The sequence below is a fragment of the Sus scrofa genome, chromosome 9 (assembly GCF_000003025.6).
Source record: "Sus scrofa isolate TJ Tabasco breed Duroc chromosome 9, Sscrofa11.1, whole genome shotgun sequence".
Lineage (NCBI taxonomy): Eukaryota > Metazoa > Chordata > Mammalia > Artiodactyla > Suidae > Sus > Sus scrofa.
Genome location: NC_010451.4, coordinates 75,455,986 through 75,476,247, shown reverse-complemented (window position 1 = coordinate 75,476,247; position 20,262 = coordinate 75,455,986). Strand labels below are relative to the sequence as shown.

Sequence of the window (20,262 nt, the reverse complement as noted above, 5' to 3'; positions counted from 1 at the left end):
AATCACCTAGGCTTTTCTGGAAATAACAGAATTCCAGAAGATAATGTGTATGATAATGTGATGTGTTAAGTGAAAAGAGAAAAAAATGCAAAACTGTATATTCTTCTCTAGCGATATACCTGGTAGCAAAATATGTACACAGGTAGACAAGGATTGGAAGGTACATTGACAAAGGCTGGTCTGTTAGAATGGTGGTGCTGTGAATGACTTTGTTTGTTTGTTTGTTTGTTTTGGCCCCACCCATGGCACATAGAAGTTCCCAGGCCAGAGACAGAACCCATGCCATAGCAGTGACCCAAGACGCTGCAGTGACAGCACTGGGTTCCTAACCCACTGCACCAGAAGGGGACTTCTGTTCTTCGATTTGAAACTTTATTAAAATGTGCTATGACTGTTTAAAAATTAGGAGTCAAAGACAAAGTTCACAAACTGCCAGCTTAAGAGCCAACTCTAGCCCACAACTACTTTCAACTTCCATTTCATTAACATTTAAGAGACTACTGCATAAATACTTGAATTTTTAGTTTCTCATAAAAAATTGAAAGATGTGGAAAAACTGGGTCCATGTTCCCACCAGAGCTCAACCAGCCTGAGCTCTGAGGAGACCCTCCAACCTTTATAAAGCGGGCGCTTACTGACCAGCTGCCACAGCCTCCACCCCCACCTCATTCTATGACCTGCCTGTGGGAATCGGCTGAAGGGAACTGGACTAAGAAAGTCATCAGGACTCCATGCATTTGAATGATACTCCTCCTTTCTCTCTTCACGTCTTTACCTTTGTGATGTCCTTTCATGGTCAAATGAGAGAATTTCAGACATTGGTTCCATAATCTTTGAGTATACTTAGCTTAATAAAAATTGGTAATTGACAAAACCATCAGTCAATCCTTGTAATTAGTAGTAATAAAAACACTTTGGGGACCAAATTCTCAAACTAGACAATTCTATTAAGCAAATGAACAAGATGTTTGAAAAATTTAATTTAGGGTTAGAACATCTCAGGGTTCTAGGCACAAAGATTCCCATGGAAACTAAACCACAAAGCCGAATAATGAGAAGCTAGATATAGATTCCATTTTTTTTTATCCTTCCCTGCTTTCTTTTAGGCCTAAGCTAATGGACACGCTTGTGTTTGCCAAACAAGACACATGGTGCTAAATTAGCCCACTGACAGATGGATAAGTTCATCCTTTCTATGTCATCAAAAATAGAAGCCACTATAAATGCAAACATAAAATGACTGATACGTGAAGATGCATGCACATTTAACAGTGTACAACGGAATGGAATGGTTTTCGGACCTTTGGTTTTTGGTTTTTTGTTGGTTTTTTTTTTTTTTTTTTTTTTTTTTTTGGTATTATTGACATCCCACCATGGCCTCTGGATAATTCTTACCTTGTTAATGGTCCCAGGTCACCTGAGTCTTGGCTTCCAGCTTCACTGGGAGTGCTCACTGATTTCGAGGAGGGAGACATAGGGGTTGGGACTAAATAATGAAAATAACAGGTATCCCATGTTAAAAAATGCAGCGACTGCACTGGGGAAGAGCAGTGTCAGATAAATCAAAACAAATGGGCCCAAATTAAAATGGTTGTATGGCCAGGAGAGGTTGAGATGGGATAAGGAAAAAAAAAAAAAAAAAAAAAGGAAAGAAAAGAAAAGAAAAGGAAGAAAGTCAAGTGAATTTTTCATATTTTGGAAATTAAAATTTGAAATGAATTTAGACAGAATTAACTTAGGGATTCTAAGGCCATGTCCACCTTAACAAAGTAAAATGGAGAATCAAAAGAGTTATCCAGATAATTCAAGTCAAATATCTCTCTAGCCTGAACTATCCAGATAATTCTAATTCTCCACTTTATTTTGTTAGTATAGATGTGACCTATTAAAAAATAAAATGAGGTGTCTATAAAACTTTAAAAGATTATGAAATAAGTGACTCTGAACAATTTTAAATGGTCAAAAGGAGAGTCAGAAACGTCTGCAACTAGGGGGAAATCTATTGTCCTTGGAGTATTAGCTGCATTTGCTATGAGGCACTAAGCGACAGACAGAGAAAGGGTCAATGCTGAACCTGGTAATTTAAAAATCTCTTTCAAAACAAAGGAAAATGCCAGGCTGCTTTATTTTTACACTTAATTAATAGTTCCATCACACTGTACTGTTTACTGTGTTGGGGGACTGTGTTCCTTTGCCTCCAGCAGCTCTAGAAAGCACTGCCATGGGCATATAAGAAAACTGTCATTCTGCAGACAGGAGAAACAAGTTCAAAGATCAAGGTCAGGCTGAAAGTCTGAGAGCAAGAATAATACAAGGTGAAAAACTAAAGGAAATGCAAATGTATTTTTTCTCTCTCTCCTTCAGATATGAGCCAAATGTCCTTCAGAGAGAAGCAGCACCAAATAGGCAAGGTGGCTCCAGGCCAGATGAGAAAGGCTTCTCAATATCTCACATGCCAAAGAAGCCATATGGGCAGAAAGAAACGTCAATACTTAAATGTAGATTCCCATTTGGTTTCAATCATGTGCAATTTCCTTTTATTTATTTAATAGGGTAAAGGGTTTAACTATTTCGTCCAAATCCTATAACACAATGGCAGATCTGTCAAGAAGCTAGGAATTTTCATGTGGTCCCACAATTAATTCAATGATTACCCTCTATAATAAGTCAGAGGGTGAGTTGGAGAGATGGATGAAAACTGAAAATGGGGTCTACCCTTGCCAAGGCCCCTGGCAGGGATGCAGAGATAATTCAGAATTTGGTCATGGTTTAGGGATGTTCAATTTGTTATTATGGTTTAATTGTTGGCTTTATGCAGGTTAGGGGAGAACAGACATTCTACTGCTGTGTTTAACTGGTGTCTACACTGCAGCAGAACTTCAAAGCTATTTTGAGGACCAAATATAACTGCCAAGTGTCTAATATATAGCACATGCCAACTAAGTGGTAAAAAGTTTGTCAGCTTCTCAAAGAAGGTCCCTCACTCAGATATCCCATAGGTTACATCTTCCATACCACAAAGAAGCTAACAAAATATTCAACATCTTATTAAGGATTATTATATCATTATTAGACATATAATTTTACCTACTACAAATTGAGATTGAGTACAAAATGCTTTTTCATTGTGTTTTAGTTTTGTGTGTATGTATTAAATTATATCCAGCAAGACTTGATAATTTGTAGTATCATTATATATTACTCTTTTTCTTATTTATATTGATATAAGCCCTGGCTATTTTGTTGTACATGGGATAATTTTTGTTAATTTAAATGTCTATGGAAATAAATGAAAATGTAATATAAAAGCCAATGATGGAATTAAAAGACAAATCATTTATAAAAGGAGATCTGATACTGTAATTCTTTATATGTATTATTTTTAAATTTTTGGCACTATACTGGATATCATAGAGTTTTACAGACACCCTAGGATTATTCTGAAGTGTATGGAAAGCAAATGAATAAAGAAAATAAAATAACTTATCACATGAGCGATATAGTTAAGAAACAGAATAAACATATTATGTACAAGTTACCTTCAACACAAAACAAATAGTTCAATACCCATACCCTAGTGATAAAATGAGATGGTGGATAATAAACCAGGAATGAATGAGTTGGAAGAGGGATGCTGCAGTAAAAATGCTGATTAGCAATGAAACCAAGATATACAGCAGAGTCCAAGAGATTTAAACTTGTTCATTAGCTGCTAATCTGTCACTATTTTAAGTTTTCCTTCAAATTTCCCACTGACTATTCTATTTTCATCATGAAATAACTCTATGCCTGTGGTGGTTATGAAATTCATAACCAGATTCACAGTATTTAGATTGGCAGAGAGAGGCTGGAATTCAGCAATAGAAATGAAGAAAAAAAATTTTTTTTAATTTCAAGATCTCTTGTATTTACCATATAACAAGCAGGAAAAACTCTAACACAGTGGAGAAAGCTGACCATGGAATCAGCCAATAAGGTGCAAACTGTTTACAACTCTACAACCTGTCCTCCCACCTCCTTCCAGCCCCCTCAATTCCAAATAAATACGCCCGAGCCATAAGCCAAAGCATTTCTTAAATAAAACAAAACAAAACAAAAAGACATAAAAGAACAGTCAGCGCTGGACATGGTATATCCCACGCAAATCAAATCTGAGGAAATTGCAGCACTAAGCACTTTTAAGTACCTAGAGGGGGCTCAGGCGATATCCCGATGCTTTGCAGTAGAGCCTCCGTCTCTCGGCGTTTGCGATCCAGGTCAGAGTCATCCTGAACTGGCTCTTTCTTCTGCTGCATATCAGCCTATAAAAAGTAGATGCCAGTAAGAAAAGGGAGTAACAGAACTAAAGGTATGCTTTTTCTGCCTGAAATGGAAAATGGTAAATTCATGGCAGCAAAAACCAGGCAAAAGCCCCAAAGAGTTTGAATCATGTGTATAAAGGAGGAAAAAACAGTGTAAATACTCCATTTACTACTTACTAACCCAGTGGTTTCTCTTTTGGTGGAAGGTTTCTTCCCTCTGTCACATGGTATGAGAGTTTTTCTCACTCAGTTTTGAGGGGAAAAAAAATCAAGGCAAATCATTTCTAACTGGGATATGGATTTTTTTAAAAAATTGTTTTTTGTAGATCCCCTTGTCCCTTCTAGGAAGACCTATTATCAGTTCTTAATGAGTGTGCGTTTGTAATATTCATGGCCCACATTCAGGATTATGCAAACATGGAATTATTGGGATCTGGCTAAAAAGTAAAATCAGTTATGAAAAGTTGTAACTGTAAAATATACCATTGTTTCAGTAATCTAAGTTTACCATGGTTTAAATAAACCAGGGTAAAGTGGTTATTAAGGCCTGTGAAGAATACTCATTGAAGTATTGTTACTTTTATTTTTTTGGCTGCACCTGCAGCATATGGAAGTTCCAGGCCAGGGATCAACCCCAAGCTGCAGCTGCAGCAACGCTGGATCCTTAACCACTGGACCAGGCTGGGGATCGAACCAGCACCTCTACAGGGACAAGCTGAATCACTGACCCACTGTGTCTCAGCAGGAACTCCAAGTACTGTTGCTTAATTCTGATTTTCATAGGTTTATATTATACATATTAACTCAAAGGAGATTTGAGTTGTCGTGTAGGAAAATATAAAACAAACAAACAAAAAAAAACATTTAGGAGAGAGATGGTCTTTGCCCAAGTTCTGGCTTAAAGACGCATCTTGTGAGAGCCCCTTATAATCAGATCCTATGCCCAGCTTGTCTTTTTATACGATAGTGACAAGTCAAAATACAGAATAATGTGAGAAAAAGAATGTGTGTGTGTGTGTGTGTGTGTGTGTGTGTGTGTGTGTGTGTGTGTGTGTGTGTGTGGTGACTGGGTCACTTTGCTATACAGCAGAAACTGATGGAACACTGTAAACCAACTATAATAGAAAAAATAAAAAATCACTTAAAAAATACAGGTTAGGAGTTCCCAACATGGCTCTGCAGTTAGTAAACCCAACTAGCATCCATGAGGACACAGGTTTGATCCCTGGCCTCACTCAGTGGGTTAAGGATCTGGCATTGCCGGGAGCTGTCGTGTAGGTCTCAGACCTGGCTCAGATGTTACATTGCTGTGGCTGTGGTATAGGCCAGTGGCTTCAGCTCTTATTCCACCCCTAGATTTGGAACCACCCCTAGATTTGGAACCTCCATATGCCTCAGGTGCAGCCCTAAAAAGACAAAAGAAAAAAAAAATACAGGTTAAAGAAGGTCAGTGATGGAATTCTGGGGGAGTTAAATATTCAGGTCTCTTTTCATTTTCATAACACAATGACTACCTAAGGCATCTGCCTGACATCTGAAATGTAACAGCATCTTATTTGATGTGCAGCTACCTGAGGACAAAGCTTTAAGAGTTTATAGGAGTGAAACTGCTTTAGAGCTTGTCAAAAGCCAATTATCCAGTTATCAGACACATCTTCCTCCTGAGGGGCAAGTTGGGCTCCCTTAACACACACATTACGTCTTTCAGGAGTGCAAAGTACACTTCCTAGTAGTGAAGCTTAATTTCCATCATGGCATCTAAAGCAGAAAGAGTTCAAGCAACTCTGACTGACTCTCAAATGGTAACCTACACCCCCATTATAAGCAAAATGCATCTCTGCATGTAGTACTGGGCTTGTTGCTTCTCTCTTTTCTTGCCTCAGGCTTAAGAGGCACTCATATGTGTGAAGTTTATCTGTCACCAGAGGGAAAACTGCCATTATGGGAGTTGATAAGGGCTAAAGAGGATACTAGAAGATTCACGCACTCTCCTGAAACCCCAAATTCTGAAATGACAATTTAACCTTTGAAGATGTCAAATTTCACATTCTTTCCTGATTTTAACATTTAAACGAGCAAGTCTCAAAGTTTATGCATGCAACAGAGGCAAAGACGGAGTGAAGGTAAGAAAAAGTACCTTGCAGAGTGAAGATCTATCTCAACATTCACCTATTATAAAGTTAAAAGAAGAATCAAAGGAAGGGGAGGGGGGCAAATGAAAGCGAAGGGATTTACCATTGCCAATACTGAAATACAAATGAAAAAACTAAGATAAGCAAAATTCACCTCAGGAAGCCAATGTGGAATAGTATGGTTTTACATCTAAGAGTTAAGCCACAACTATACTGTCAGCTTTACTGAGAACAGACATGTGTTTATTTTGTTCACCAATATATCCTCACATCTAGATAAGGACTGACACAGAGTAGATGCTCAATTAAAAAATGTGTTGAGCAGTTCCCGTTGTGGCTCAGCAGGTTAAGAACCCAACTAGTATCCACGAGGTTTCAATCCCTGGCCTCACTCGGTGGGTTAAGGATCTGGTGTTGCCGAAAGCTGGGGCATAAGTCGCAGATGAGGCTCTGATCTGGTGTTGATGTGGCTGTGCCATAGGCCCTAGCTCGGGAACTTTCATGTGCCATAGGCATGGCCCTAAAAAGACCAAAAAAAAAAAAAAAAGGTATTGAATGAATGAATATTCTTCGTTTGGTAATTATTATTCTACAGCTACAGAATCTAAGAATTATACACCATTCACGTCCGTTTCCACCAACTATTTATTCCCCATTCAGGAAGCTTCTTCCCAACACCACTGTTAAAAGAAGTCATCCAAATTTCCAGTGACCCACTGCTAATAACAAAGCCAATTCTACATTTTAGCAACAGCAACAACAACAAAATCTTTAACCTTCCCTTATCCTTTCAACAAAAATTTATTTAAGGAAAAGAATGCCAGTGCTAATGAACCTGAGAAGTTCTAAGGGAGCTTATATAGAATGAACAGAAAAAGATCTAATCTTTTCCTTTTGAATAAACTTAGGGCATTTTATCTATAACTTTTTGTCACGCATGTCCTATGCAGAAAAGCACAGAATCTTTTTCTTTCAGTTTACTCTAACTTTAATCATTAAGCATTTAAGAAACACACTGGAGTGTAAACCACATGTCAACATGCATGGCCAGACATTGTGCAAAAATAGCACCCCCCAATTCCACCTCCAAAATGTCACTCCCACAACACAAGGTCCCTTTACAGTTCATTCTGTCTTCTGCCTTTTTTTTTTTTTCTTCTTTTTTCTTTTCTTTTCTTTTTTTTTTTTTTTTTTTTTTTTTTTTTTTTTTTTTTTCCAGCCATACTCTCCACATACGGAAGTTCCCAGGCCAGGAGTCGAATCAGAGCTGCAGCTACAGGCTTAATACCACAGCCACTGCAACACCAGATCTGAGCCACATCTGCAACCTATGCCAAAGCTTGCAGCCATGCCAGACCCTTAATCCACTGAGCGAGGCCAGGGATTGAACCCACACCCTCTTGGAGACAACATGGGGTCCTTAACCCACTGAGCCCCTTATGCCTTTTTTAATTTAAGAATTAAGTAAACAGACAATATATTGATATATATTAGTAAGGATAAATGTCTATCTAGACCCAACAGAAACCTAGGAAGGATACCAACACTCAAAGTTAACCAAGAAAAATGCCAAGTTAGGTAATGGGCTTACTGAAAATAAAGGCAGTTCCTAACTGTTATCCATTAGCATCTTATCTAAACAATGTGTTACTTCCTCCAAGGCAGTTATATACCAAGTGCCTTAATCCTGAAATCTTTGCTTTTTTTTTTTCCATGTAAATACTATAAAGTCCTGATACATTTTAATGATTCAATAGGGAGTGATTTTTGCATACTAGTAACATAAAATATGCTAGGTGTCTTTTCCAGCAAATGGTATTTCTGTTTGTGGTGAGTCATCACAGCTGAGACCCAAAGAGGATAAACGAAGAAAGTAAATTTGTCAGCTGAGAATTGTCAGTCACTTTTCCAAAGATAGCTCCATGATTGTTAGAGGAACAAGTGAGGACAGGCCAGGAAACCTCTGTCCATCTACCTTGCAGCAATTCGGCAGAAGGCCGAGGACAGGACAAAATTTCAGGGTGGCCCCATTAAGTACACACCTTATCGAATTTAAGCCAACTTTTCATGAAATTGTCTTTGTATCTTAAATGGCGGCCACTATATTTATTTTAAAATCAGCCATCCAAAACCAAGAAAGCAGCTGACATCCAAAGATTCAGAGAGTGGTAATTTTATACATATACACAGTTTTCTGGAGTCTGTGGAGACAATTGACCTGGGTGGGCCCAATTCACACTAGGTTTCAGTCCTGGCAAGAAAACCAGTCCCTCAGATTAGCATTAAGGAGCATTTTGTTTTCTTTTTATTCCAAATTTGTTTTACTGAAAATATAAACCTAAAGAAAGTTGGAAAAAAATCAAACTTATACGCTTAAGGCTATTTTTACAAACAACACAAAAACTACAAAATCTGGAGTTCCCATCAGTGCAGTGGTTAACAAATCTGACTAGGGACCATGAGGTTGTGGGTTCGACCCCTGGCCTTGCTCAGGATCCAGCGTTGCCGTGAGCTATGGTGTAGGTTGCAGATATGGCTCAGATCCCGAGTTGCTGTGGCTCTGGTGTAGGCTGGTGGCTACAGCTCCGATTAAACCCCTAGCCTGGGAATCTCCATATGCCGAGGGAGCGGCCCTAGAAAAGACAACAACAACGACCAAAAAAACCACAAAATCTTAAACTCAAGAGTCAATGACAGCAGCCAGGTAACTGGAGCATCCCACAGACTCAGGGTCTGAAGCTTCCACAGAAACTTGCAGAAAAGAATTTCAGATGCTCGGAAAGAATGTCTATGAGCAGCAGCTCAGACCTGCCCTAACTAGTCTAGGTGTTGGCTCATTCATTCATTAATTCTAAAACCCTTTATTAAAGGCCTACTATGGTGGCAGGGTCTGTGCTGGACATTGACTCAGGGAAGAAAAAACACAACCGTGCCCCCCAAAGCCTGTGCTCTATTAGGAGAGAAAGACAAATGAACAGGCAAGTGGTGCTCAATAATTTGATACAGGGTACAGGGCTAACTCAGTCACGAGTGGAGAAAGGTATTAGAGAAGGCCTTCTGGATATCTGGGAGGACAACCGAAAGACATGTGGTTAACAGAACAGCCAAAGCAGAGGGAAGAGAAGGCGTGGCCCATAAGTCGAAATGCAAGTAGCTGAGCCTGGCTGGAATGTGGATGTAGGGAGAAAGGAAATGGAGGGGAAGGGAAGAGCCGCCATTATGTCTGCGCAGGATCCATGATCAACGTTAGCTGAAGAACTGGTGGTGAAAGAATGACTCCAGGTTTCTGGTTTGGAAAACAGCCTGCAAGGGGGAGGGGGAGGGGTCCTTCCTGAGTCTGGGGTCCTGAGAGCATTTGAGAAGAAAAATCAGAATAGATGACTTCCAGGTTTCTTTCAACCTCAAAATGCTATAATCCCTGGAAACCAGGAGCCCTGAATCATAAGACCTTTCTGATAATGGGACATTTTTGAAAAATGGCCTCAGCCGCAATGATCCTGATGAACAAAAGCAGCTGTTCTACAGACCCCATTCAGGGCCCATCACACCAGCAGAGTAACAGCTGTTTCTTCCCCCCCAGATCCTCTGCATCTCTCACTCCTCACAGAACTCCATGAGGAAGGACGCATTCTTCTCCCCATTTTAAAAAAGGGAAGGAGGTTCCGGGAGGTCCCAGAAGCCCTCAAGCCCATCCCGTGAAAGGCAGAGCCAGGTTTCCTAGCCACAGTCAACTTGAAAGCCTCTGTGTGCAAGCACTGAGCTCTACTGCCTTCTGTCTTAATAGCAGTGGCTTCTCAAAACAAACCAGGTCGTCACAGTCTGACCCAAGGAAAGATCTTTTGAGGGGAAGATGGGCTGTGGAGGGACAGGCATGAAAGCCACGACAGACCCTAAAGACGATGTAGTTCAATGGATCCCCAAATCTGGCCCTATTAGGTATTTCCAACCAGCAACTTGGGGGAGTGGAGACTGGGACTCTGAATTGCCACAGGAAATCATGGAGCAGAGTCAGGCTATCACAGGCTTCAAATCTCCCTGTCAATTTAGAAATGAGGAAGCTAAGATGATGTGGCTTCAATTCCAGAACTAGGTAGAAGCCCAGGAATGCCTGGAGTCCAGGCGTTCCACATTTCCCCACTACCTGCCACCCCCCATCTGCCAGGGCTCTGTCTGCTGGGTAACAAGCTTAATCTCCATCAGGCAAAGCTGACGTAGAAACAAAAAGGGTGGCCTGTTTCGATCAGCCTTGTTTGCCTGTAATTTCCCCCCAAAATGTGTAAAATGACAAAGATGAAGCAGACAGCATAATTTGGAGCCAGATTTCCCATATCACTTCACATTTTGTGGTAATTCTATGGAATTCAAGTTGGATATTAGAATGTCAGTTTAAAAGGAAACTGGTTATTAGTAAAGGATAACAGGTGCTTTAAAACTATAGTAAGTGTTGACATTTGAAGGAGAGGGAGCATAATAACTTAATGCTTTTTTTGGCTTTGCATGGAAATGAATAGCCATTCCTTGTCAATTCTCACCTCTGCTTCACTCAAGACTGCATATATAACAGCAAAGATCTCGGAAGGAAAAACATTGTGCTCACTGTCAAGGACAAATAAACTATGGCATCAATCAAAGTGTAATGGTACCAGGGGATGCAAGATGCCAGAAGGCTAGAGTGCAACTGCAATCATGTTTTACTTTGTTGGAAAATAATTGTTATAAATCATTTTACCTTGGTCTCCCAGCCCTAGAGTACGAGACAGCACTTGAATTGTAACGCATCCAAATACATTCTCTTTCTCCTTAAAGAAAAACTCTGAGAAGTAACTCTGGTTTCTCTACGTACAAGGATATCACACTCTAAGAAGTTTCCTTCTTAGAAAGCTGCTCAAAAATATCTGTGGCATCTGGTTTTTGTAGAATATGTAGGCCATTTCTACATGGCCGCAGCAAGTGGGAGAATTAAAAATAAACTATTCATTGGATTGAGATAAGGAATAATAATTTTTAAAAAACCCAAAACATGGCATAGCAGCAAGGCACTGACTTAGGAATCAAGAGTCCTGGATTCCGGGTCTAGCAGGCAGAAGAGCTACACTTCTCATCTGGGTTTCTGCTCCTTTGTTAGCATGAAGAGGAGCCTCAATGGAAGATCTCTAAAATATCTTCTAGATTTAACATTTCGTAATTCTACGTCCATGGAGCAGGGTATACTATTCTAGCCATCCTCTAGCCAAGGGAAAAAAATGCAGTTTTCCCTTTACCAGACCTAGGATTCCTACTTACCCTGAAAATTATATATACTTAAGGAAATCATGGTAATCCACAGGCATCATCTTTTATTTTTCTGCTAAAACACTCTGGCCAGTAGTTTTTTGTTTTGTTTTTTTTTTTTAAATCTTCCCTTGACAGTAACACTAATTAAGTAGTTAACTATATCCTAGGTATTGGTAAGTGCTTTATAAGGTTAACTTTTTTAATCCTTGTGAATGGACAAAATAAACACACTGCTCTTCCTAAATTAAGGACAGGCAACTGAGAGAGAGGTCAAGGAACTTTCAACAACAGAGATATCATAAGCCACTTTCAGGGTTCTTGTTAGGTCTCGAGTAAACCTGGGGTCTGGGGACCTCTGGACCAAATGCTATCTATCTACCATTTAGGTGGTATAGCAGTACTGAGCAGAGGGCAATGGCCTTACTATTCTGAGTATGCAGACACCACTCATTTTATTCAGGCATTGCAAAAGCATTCTTTGGGAGGGTCTTCTTTGACCAGCCCCTCGGAATCAAGTGATTTCCCTTTTCCCCATGACACCCCATGTACAGTACTTACTTCTTTCTTTTTCCTCTCCTCTTCCTTCCGTTTCTTCTCTTCTCTTATCTGTGCTAAGCGCTGTTTCTTGCGCTCTAGCTCAGCTTTTAAGTCACTTTTGTCAGACATGCTGGCTTCCTTGGAGGAAAAGAAAAAAAACGTGAATACATGCACATAACTTTTCTCTATTACGATGCAAAAATCATTCAAAAGGAAATCCAACTTGAAAATATGACTTGAGGGCAATAACAGATTGTATACCTCAGCCTATGTTGAAGAATCAAAGAAATAAGTTAGATCTGATCTCTTTCTATATAAAATCTTTTATATACACATACATATTTGAAAAAATAGAATGTTATAATCTATTCTGGTCTGAAGAATAGCAGAATAACTTGCTCCAGAATAAGTAACACATTTTCTGCACAAGTTTCTTACCAAATAAACAAAAAACAAATAAGAATCAAAAAAGAACCATCATTATGACTTCCAATTTAGACAACGATGGACCAATTCATTCTCACACTAAGAAAAGAAAATAGGCTGTCATAAACTCTCTGAGACAAGCCCTGCTCACATTTCTATGGGCTCAATAAACATTCCTTTGGTGAGCCTGGGCACATGGAGATTTCATTTTGCTTAATATTATATGCATCAGAGAAGACAGCCACTGATGACCTAAAATGTTAATCTTCTTTTTCTGTAAAATTCCTCCTGAACTGTCACAATTAATTTCATCTCCAGTACAACCCCATTTCTATGAATTTTTCATTTGCATACTGAAGGCACTATTGCTTATCTTGGCAGTTTCCCTTTTCAAAGGAAAAGATATTTGTGAATACATGAATTAGGGGATAACACCATGACAGGTTCTTAGGAAAATTTATCTGAATGATATTTTTAATATTAATGGCAATGATACTCCTAGTGGTGCTGGTACCAGATATTTCAAATAAAATGAGTTTGGAGAAGACTCTCACCAAGCACCAATGATTATATTTGTCTCCTTTGGGCTCCCAACTGGAAACTAAGAAAGCAAAGCACAGACACTAAGAAATGAAGAACCCCCTCTGACCCAAATTCCTAAAATAAAGTTTAAAAAAAAAGAACTATACAAGTCAAGATTATTCATTTGCATGTTACTTGTATGCAGCAATGATGAATATATAATGTATCCCTAAGTAGAGGCAAAGCTAGGAAAGGCAAAAAAAAGAATCAAAGAATGCAAAGCAATGAGAAATTCTCAAACTACCTGTCATTGTATTTATACACTAACCAAGAACCTGCAGTGACTGGAAGACATTTTCACATGAATGTACACAGTTGGGACGTTTTCCCACTATAGACATTCTTGCTCATGGTATGATGGCAAAGATTTGTGAAATTATAACACTTATCATCATGTTCATCTCTGCCATTTGTGATCATGCTCTTCATTTTTTAACAAAAATTTGTTGAGTATTTAATTTCTGCTAGGCACCCTCTCAGGTATCTGAGCGCAAAGATTAGCAGAGCTAGTATCTTTCCCTAAAGCAATGCATAACTCAACTTTGGGAGCATGTGGTGGGCTGGAGATGTTCCCTAAGAGATTGGTTCACTGATCACTGATGCCAGACACTACATTTACTATCGCATTTCATCACAACAATCCAGAGACCAATATTAAGATGAATACCTTTTTCACAATTCAGATAAAGGAGACTCGGTAAGACCTAAGACTGCAGAGTCCATACATGGAAGAACCTCAATTCAAGCATGACCATGCTCTGAATTACTAAACTTTGCTGATCACCAATGTATGAGATGAGAGGGGATGCAGAACAAAAGAAAAATCCCGATCTGCTGGAGTAGGCGAGGGTGAGCTTTGAGGAAGAGGTGGAGTTTGAACTGGATATGGAATGAGGTCAGGAACTAACACAGGAAGGGAAGATAGACACATGCAAAGCCCTGTGGAAGAGCAAACCAGCAGGCTGCTCATGTACAAGAGACAAGGATGAATCCAAGGCAAGAAATACAAACTGTAATTGGTAAGAACGGACATGTGGAGGCAAGTGGTAGAGATGAGAAAACAAAAAAGTGAGTTCCACTGGGTGTAATGAGGGCTGAAAACAGAATACAAATTTGCTTAAGCCTCTTCTTGTCCATGCCTGGGGAACAGATAGGAGTGAAAGCCAGAAATATGCAGGCTGCTGGGAGGCCAGTGCCCACATCTCCCTGGGGTGACCGCACCTGCACTGGGCTGGCAGGGGAACACTGTAGTGACGGAAACATGCAGGGAATGTGAGCTGATGAGAACCCAGCCAGAAGAGCAGAAGTGACTCCTGGCAGCCTTCAGATGTGGCAGCAAAAGAGAAGTACTCAGTGACAACTCAACTTTGAGAGAGTCAAGAGGATCGTGGTGAAATCAGGAAGAGAGAGCAAAGAAGGAAATGCAAAACTTTCAGTGTGTCATCACTGATGTGTCACCAGGACTTCTGATGCAATACTGCAGATGGGCTGAGATGCCAGGTAGGGACTGGGGCTAGAGAATGGAGCTAGAAAGCACCCAGCTACCAAGGATCGTGTAAACCTGAGATGCAAATTCACTGTCCTACAGGGGCCAGCTAGACAACCTGAGGAAACAAAGCTGCGACCAAGGCCAGCCAGAGCTGAAACATCCTGCCTGAAGGAAGCTGCTCTGTCTAGTTCCAACGGATGGTTGACACAGAAGAATAGGGATCCAAGCAGTTAAATCTTCTGATTTTTCTCTTCCCAAAAGAAGCCACAGAACTGATAAAAGTAACCTTCACCACTAAGATATTATTTGCCAAAAATTTTCAATAGCAGCTATCTTTTTTTTTTTTTTTTTTCCTTTTTACGGTGGCACCTGCTACATATGGAAGTTCCCAGGCTAGGGGATGAATCGGAGATGCAGATGCTGGTCTACACCACAGCCACAGCAATGCCTGATCCTTAACCCACTGATCAAGGCCAGGGATCGAACCTTCATCCTCATGAACACTATGTCAGGTTCTTAACCCAGAGTCACAGCAGGAACTCCCAAAAACCCTGATAGAAGAAAATTAAAACCTAATTCTGGAAGGCATCTGTGAAGTTACACCTATTCTTCCCCAATAGGGGCAGAACTGATCTACATTTTCAATATCTTTCTGCTGTCAAAAATGAAATTACAATCAGAAAAATTACTAATAGAGCAATGAGTGTGTCACCTTATGCTGAAAGCAGTCAATGGAAACTCCTTAGAAAAACCTTAAGTGTTTTCTAAGAAGTGTCCCTGGCCTTCACATTCCCCCACTTTTATCTACCTTTCCCAGCCCAGCAAAAGTATCTACTGTATATGATGATCATTAAGGAACAAACCATGTGATAAAAACATCCTATATTTGTCGTGATTTTCTTATGAAGGACTTTATTCAACAGTGGGAAGTAAGGTGTATTCTCAGTACATTTCTGCAAAGGGCAAAGGTCTTTTTACAACTGATGAATTTGACAATGTTGGTCATTTAAACTGGTGTTACCAGCCACAGAGTTTTTGTTTGTTTGTTTGTTTGTTTTTTCCACCTGGCAGCATAGGGAGTTCCTGGGCCACGGATCAGATCCATGCTGCAGTTGTGACGTACACCACAGCTGTGGCAACGCTGGATCCTTTAACCCATTGAGCCAGGCCAGGGATAGAACCTGAGTCCTGGTGTTGCAGAGAGCCAATCCTGTTGCACCATAGCAAGAAGGCCCATAGAGCCAACACTTTAAAAATAGACAACAAAAACAGCAAAGGAACTTAAAAAAAATTATGTAATGTAGTGATGTTTCAAACAACACTTCACTTTTTAAAGGTAAGAGAAACACAATGTTAAAAGACAGCTATAGAGCACCTTCCACTTAATTGATTTCTGGATCTATTCCAAACTAGACACTGGGAGAATAAGAAATCTCAAGAGAATGGCTCATAAAGAGTTCTTTACACATCAGAGTAAATGAATGGGCCTTCACACACAGTGAAATGACTTAAATAGCAGTGCTAAATGCAGTGTCAGCACTGAGCTCCATAGCTTTCCCTGGGGGGGCTTGCCAGTCTAACCCACTAAATCTCCCTGCATGTCAAACGAAGCAAATCCAGGAGCAAAGCATGGGGACATGAGTTACAGAGCTTCCTGGGGCTAATGTGGGTCACTGCAAAAGCACTTCTGAAGCTCTTGGCTTAAGAAAATAAGAGTCAAAGCTACCTGTTGCTAATTATTACTCTCTTACATCACACACATAATAAAAAGCCGGTCTCTTTCATTTACAAATGGAAAGGGGTCAGGTAGATAAATTAAATCCACCTCTGGGTGTAGGCCTCCTCCGGTCCGATAATCAGCCCACTCTCCTACCCAACAGCCAACTACAGCTTCACTCTACCCTGGATTAGGGGCAGTTACAGCCATGTCGCTGCAGCTCCATCCATTCTGGGGTGAGTTTTATAACAGCTGCTCGGCTCCACTCAGAGCAGAGGCCCACATTCTAAATTTGCTTTCCATCAGTGACATTCTTTTTATGAAGACATTCTTTTTATGTCACAGCCCGACTTCAGTTGCCCCATTCATGTCTCCTATCCCGTCCCACGTCTGCATATGAGCCCTTGTCTCCTGCCAGTTCCTCAGCTTTACTAAGAACAATCCCACTTCACCTTGTTTCTTTCTTCTCTTGTCCTCCAAATTACCCCTACCTGCTCACAGAAATCTCCAAGTTTGAATCAGCTACTTCATTTACTCTGAGCTCCATACCCCCATGCCCAACCCCTATAACTTTTTTCAATTTTCATCTCCCTACTTCTGATTCCCCCCTTTTCTCTGCTTCACCCGTCATCCCCTTGTTTCACCATGAGCATCTCTAGCCACCCTCCCAGATGGCTTAGTTCTCTTGACTTTTGTCTCAGCCCATCTCTGACCTCAGTTAACTGCCATTCTTATCATCCAAGTAAATGAATCAGTGTAAAGTCAAGAGTTTAAAACTGTGCCTGGCAGATATTTAACACCTAAGAAAAACTGTTTCTTTTTCTCCTCCTTCTTCTCTTTCTACTCCTCAACTTCCTCCTTTCTACCCTCTCTTCCTCCCCCTCCTCTTTTTTCTACTACTATGACTGCTATTACTATTTTACCTTGCCAACTCTTTCCCCCATCACGAAGTCCAAACTAATTCAATAACCAAAAACCATCAAAGTTCACTGCAAGTGATCTAAATCTTAAAAAAAAAAAAAAATTTATAACAAAACAAGCTCATAGACACAGAGAACAGATTGATAATATCCACAGGTGCAGGGATGGGGTGGGTCAAATGGGTGAAGGGGGTCAAAAAGTACTTCCAGTGAGAAAATAAGTAAGTCATGGGGATATAATGCACTGCTTCGCAACTATAGTTAATAATGCTATGTTGCATATTTGAAAGTTGTTAAGAGAAGTGATCTTAAACATTCTCAACCCAAGAAAAACAAACGCTGTAACTATGTATTGTGACGGATGTTAAAGTAGACTTGTGACGATAGCTTCATAAAAATAACAGATATATACAAGGATCCAAGTATTGAATCATTATGTTGCACATCTGAAATGAACACAACGTAGTGTGTCAATTACACCTCAATACAAATAAATAGAATATAAAAAAGTTACAGGGGCAAATACATTAAAGGTATAGCATGCTTTTCAACCTAAATGGGTTGTAAAATGGAAGGCATGGCATTAAAGAGATGTGAGTCAAAGAAAAGATATTTTTAAACAATTAAATGTAGTCCTTTAATTTAATAGTAGTAAAATTCTCAATTTTTCTGCTGAACGTAGGAATTATTTATCAAGCTGTCCCAATAAGGCATCCTCGTCTATCTTACCCACTTCCCCCAAAGGAGGGAGAGGCACATGGAGAAATGGTTACTTCTCTAGTTAAGAAGCTAGTTACAGGGAGGGTCACTCCTGCTATTCTGTCAAAAAAATGGCTTATGGTGCCAGGTCTCAATAGAGGAAAGAACGGAGAGAGGAAGGAAGGAAGAAAACATGAGAGAAAAACATGGACCCTGAGGAAGGAAAACAAAAGTCATTTCACACCCACCCTGCATCTTCCCAGTGAACCCTGTCATCTCCTTCATATTTCTTACATCCACACACATCCATAAAGAAAGGAAAAAAGTTTGGCTTATCTTGAACCCAACAATGAGACCCACTTCCTTCATTTCCACTTCTGCACGTACTGTCATGAGATGGTTTGGTCCTGTTTAGAACCAACTGTCTAAAAGAGGAGAAGCCAAGGGTTTAGCTCTGTTTACACAGCTGCCAAGTAACAGAGCCTCCCGAGGCTTAGCTTTTGAACCACCTAGATCTCTATTTCCTTTCAGTTGTCTAAATTGGCAGAAGTTTGAGATTCCATTTCTGATGCTGGCATATGCAAATGTATTTTTAAGCTTAAAGTCTGAATCCCAGGCGGTTTAAATCATTGCCCAGCTGTTGCCCGACTCATTGAAAAACCTACCTAGAAACAAGTTATCTTTTCCTGCCTGAAAACAATTGCTCTTGTCAGCTCTTCACTATCAGCTATGGAACCTTTCATCTGCCACTAGGTCTGCGTAAGAAATCTGATCTTTCACAACCTCGTTTCACCTGCCTGGCTTCTCATGCAATATAGCTGCCTCTTTGCACTTGGATAGGAGGCCAATGGGTAAATGGGACCACAACCATTTTTACAAGTGTATCGCACCGTCAATAAAAAAAGGGAGAGAGGAGTTCCCGTCGTGGCGCAGTGGTTAACAAATCCGACTAGGAACCATGAGGTTGCGGGTTCGGTCCCTGCCCTTGCTCAGTGGGTTAACGATCCGGCGTTGCCATGAGCTGTGGTGTAGGTTGCAGACGCGGCTCGGATCCCGCGTTGCTGTGGCTCTGGCGTAGGCCGGTGGCTACAGCTCCGATTCAACCCCTAGCCTGGGAATCTCCATATGCCGCAGGAGCGGCCCAAGAAATAGCAACAACAACAACAACAACAACAAAAGACAAAAGACAAAAAAAAAAAAAAAAAAAAAAGGGAGAGAGAAACCTTAGGAGGGATCTGGCTGGTGAAAGCATGGGAGGGTTATGTGCTAAATGTGTACATCTATCAGTACACTGTGAAAACAAAATTTTAAATAAAATCCATCTCACAGCCGGGGCCCAGGCCCAGTCTACTTACACTGTAGATGAGCCCTCAAACGTTTGGTCTCAGCATTCCTTGATGCTCTTAAAACCATCAGCGACCTCAAAGAGCCTTCATTTATGTGGATTATGTCTATTAACATTAACCATGTTAAAAATTAAAATGGAGGAGCTCCCACTGGGGTTCAACAGAATTGATGGTGTCTCTGCAGCTCCAGGGACCTGGGTTGGATTCCCAACCCCAGGCAGTGGGTTAAGGATCCGGTGTTGCTGCAGCTGTGGCACAGGTCACAGTTCCAGCTCAAATTCGATCCCTGGCCTGGAAACTCTGTATGCTGCAGAGTTGCCAAAATAAATAAATAAAATCAATAAAAATTTAATATTTAAAAATTAATTTAAAATGACAATAATAAGCTTGTTAACATAAAAATTTTATGAAAAAACAATCATACTTTCTGAGACAAAAAAAAATCATAAGAGGGTATTTCCTTTATATTTTAATTTCTCTTTTTAATATCTAGCCTAAAATAAGCCAACTGGATTCTTTTTGCTAGTTGTGCATTTAGTCTGTTGTATACTCTATTTTAGCTGTGAAGAAAATATGGTCTCATATATAAATGTGTATTCTGGAAAAGGAGTGTTTGAATAGCCTCTTGAAGTAATTGTGGATATTATTTGTTGTTGTACCAAAACTCAACCAATGGTAGTTTCCTGAAGTTTAGCTGCAATCTGAATATGAAACCACACCAATCAACTTTTTGTACTTTGTTACATTAAAATGAATGGGTCTATTTTAAACTTTGAATGAATCTTTTATCCATGTATGATTTTATAACACCATACATTGGTTATTCAGAAAATTTTGTA

The 20,262-nt window shown here is 40.0% G+C and overlaps 1 protein-coding gene across 6 annotated transcripts in view; it reads right to left on the bottom strand.

Moving 5' to 3' along the window:
• The window catches only part of DYNC1I1 (dynein cytoplasmic 1 intermediate chain 1), a 345,865-nt gene that overhangs the window by 284,280 nt on the left and 41,323 nt on the right, over positions 1-20,262 (bottom strand). For 3 of the 6 annotated variants that reach the window (XM_021102406.1, XM_021102409.1, XM_021102407.1), the window contains exons 2-4: positions 12,266-12,382; positions 4,187-4,301; positions 1,396-1,486 (exon numbers count right to left, since the gene is read on the bottom strand). In XM_021102406.1, coding sequence (XP_020958065.1) covers positions 1,396-1,486; positions 4,187-4,301; positions 12,266-12,373 — 314 coding nt within the window. In that variant the 5' untranslated portion in view covers positions 12,374-12,382. Of the gene's footprint in view, positions 1-1,395; positions 1,538-4,186; positions 4,302-12,265; positions 12,383-20,262 lie in introns of all 6 variants that reach the window. The other 3 variants (XM_021102404.1, XM_021102408.1, XM_021102405.1) reach the window with 1 other exon arrangement.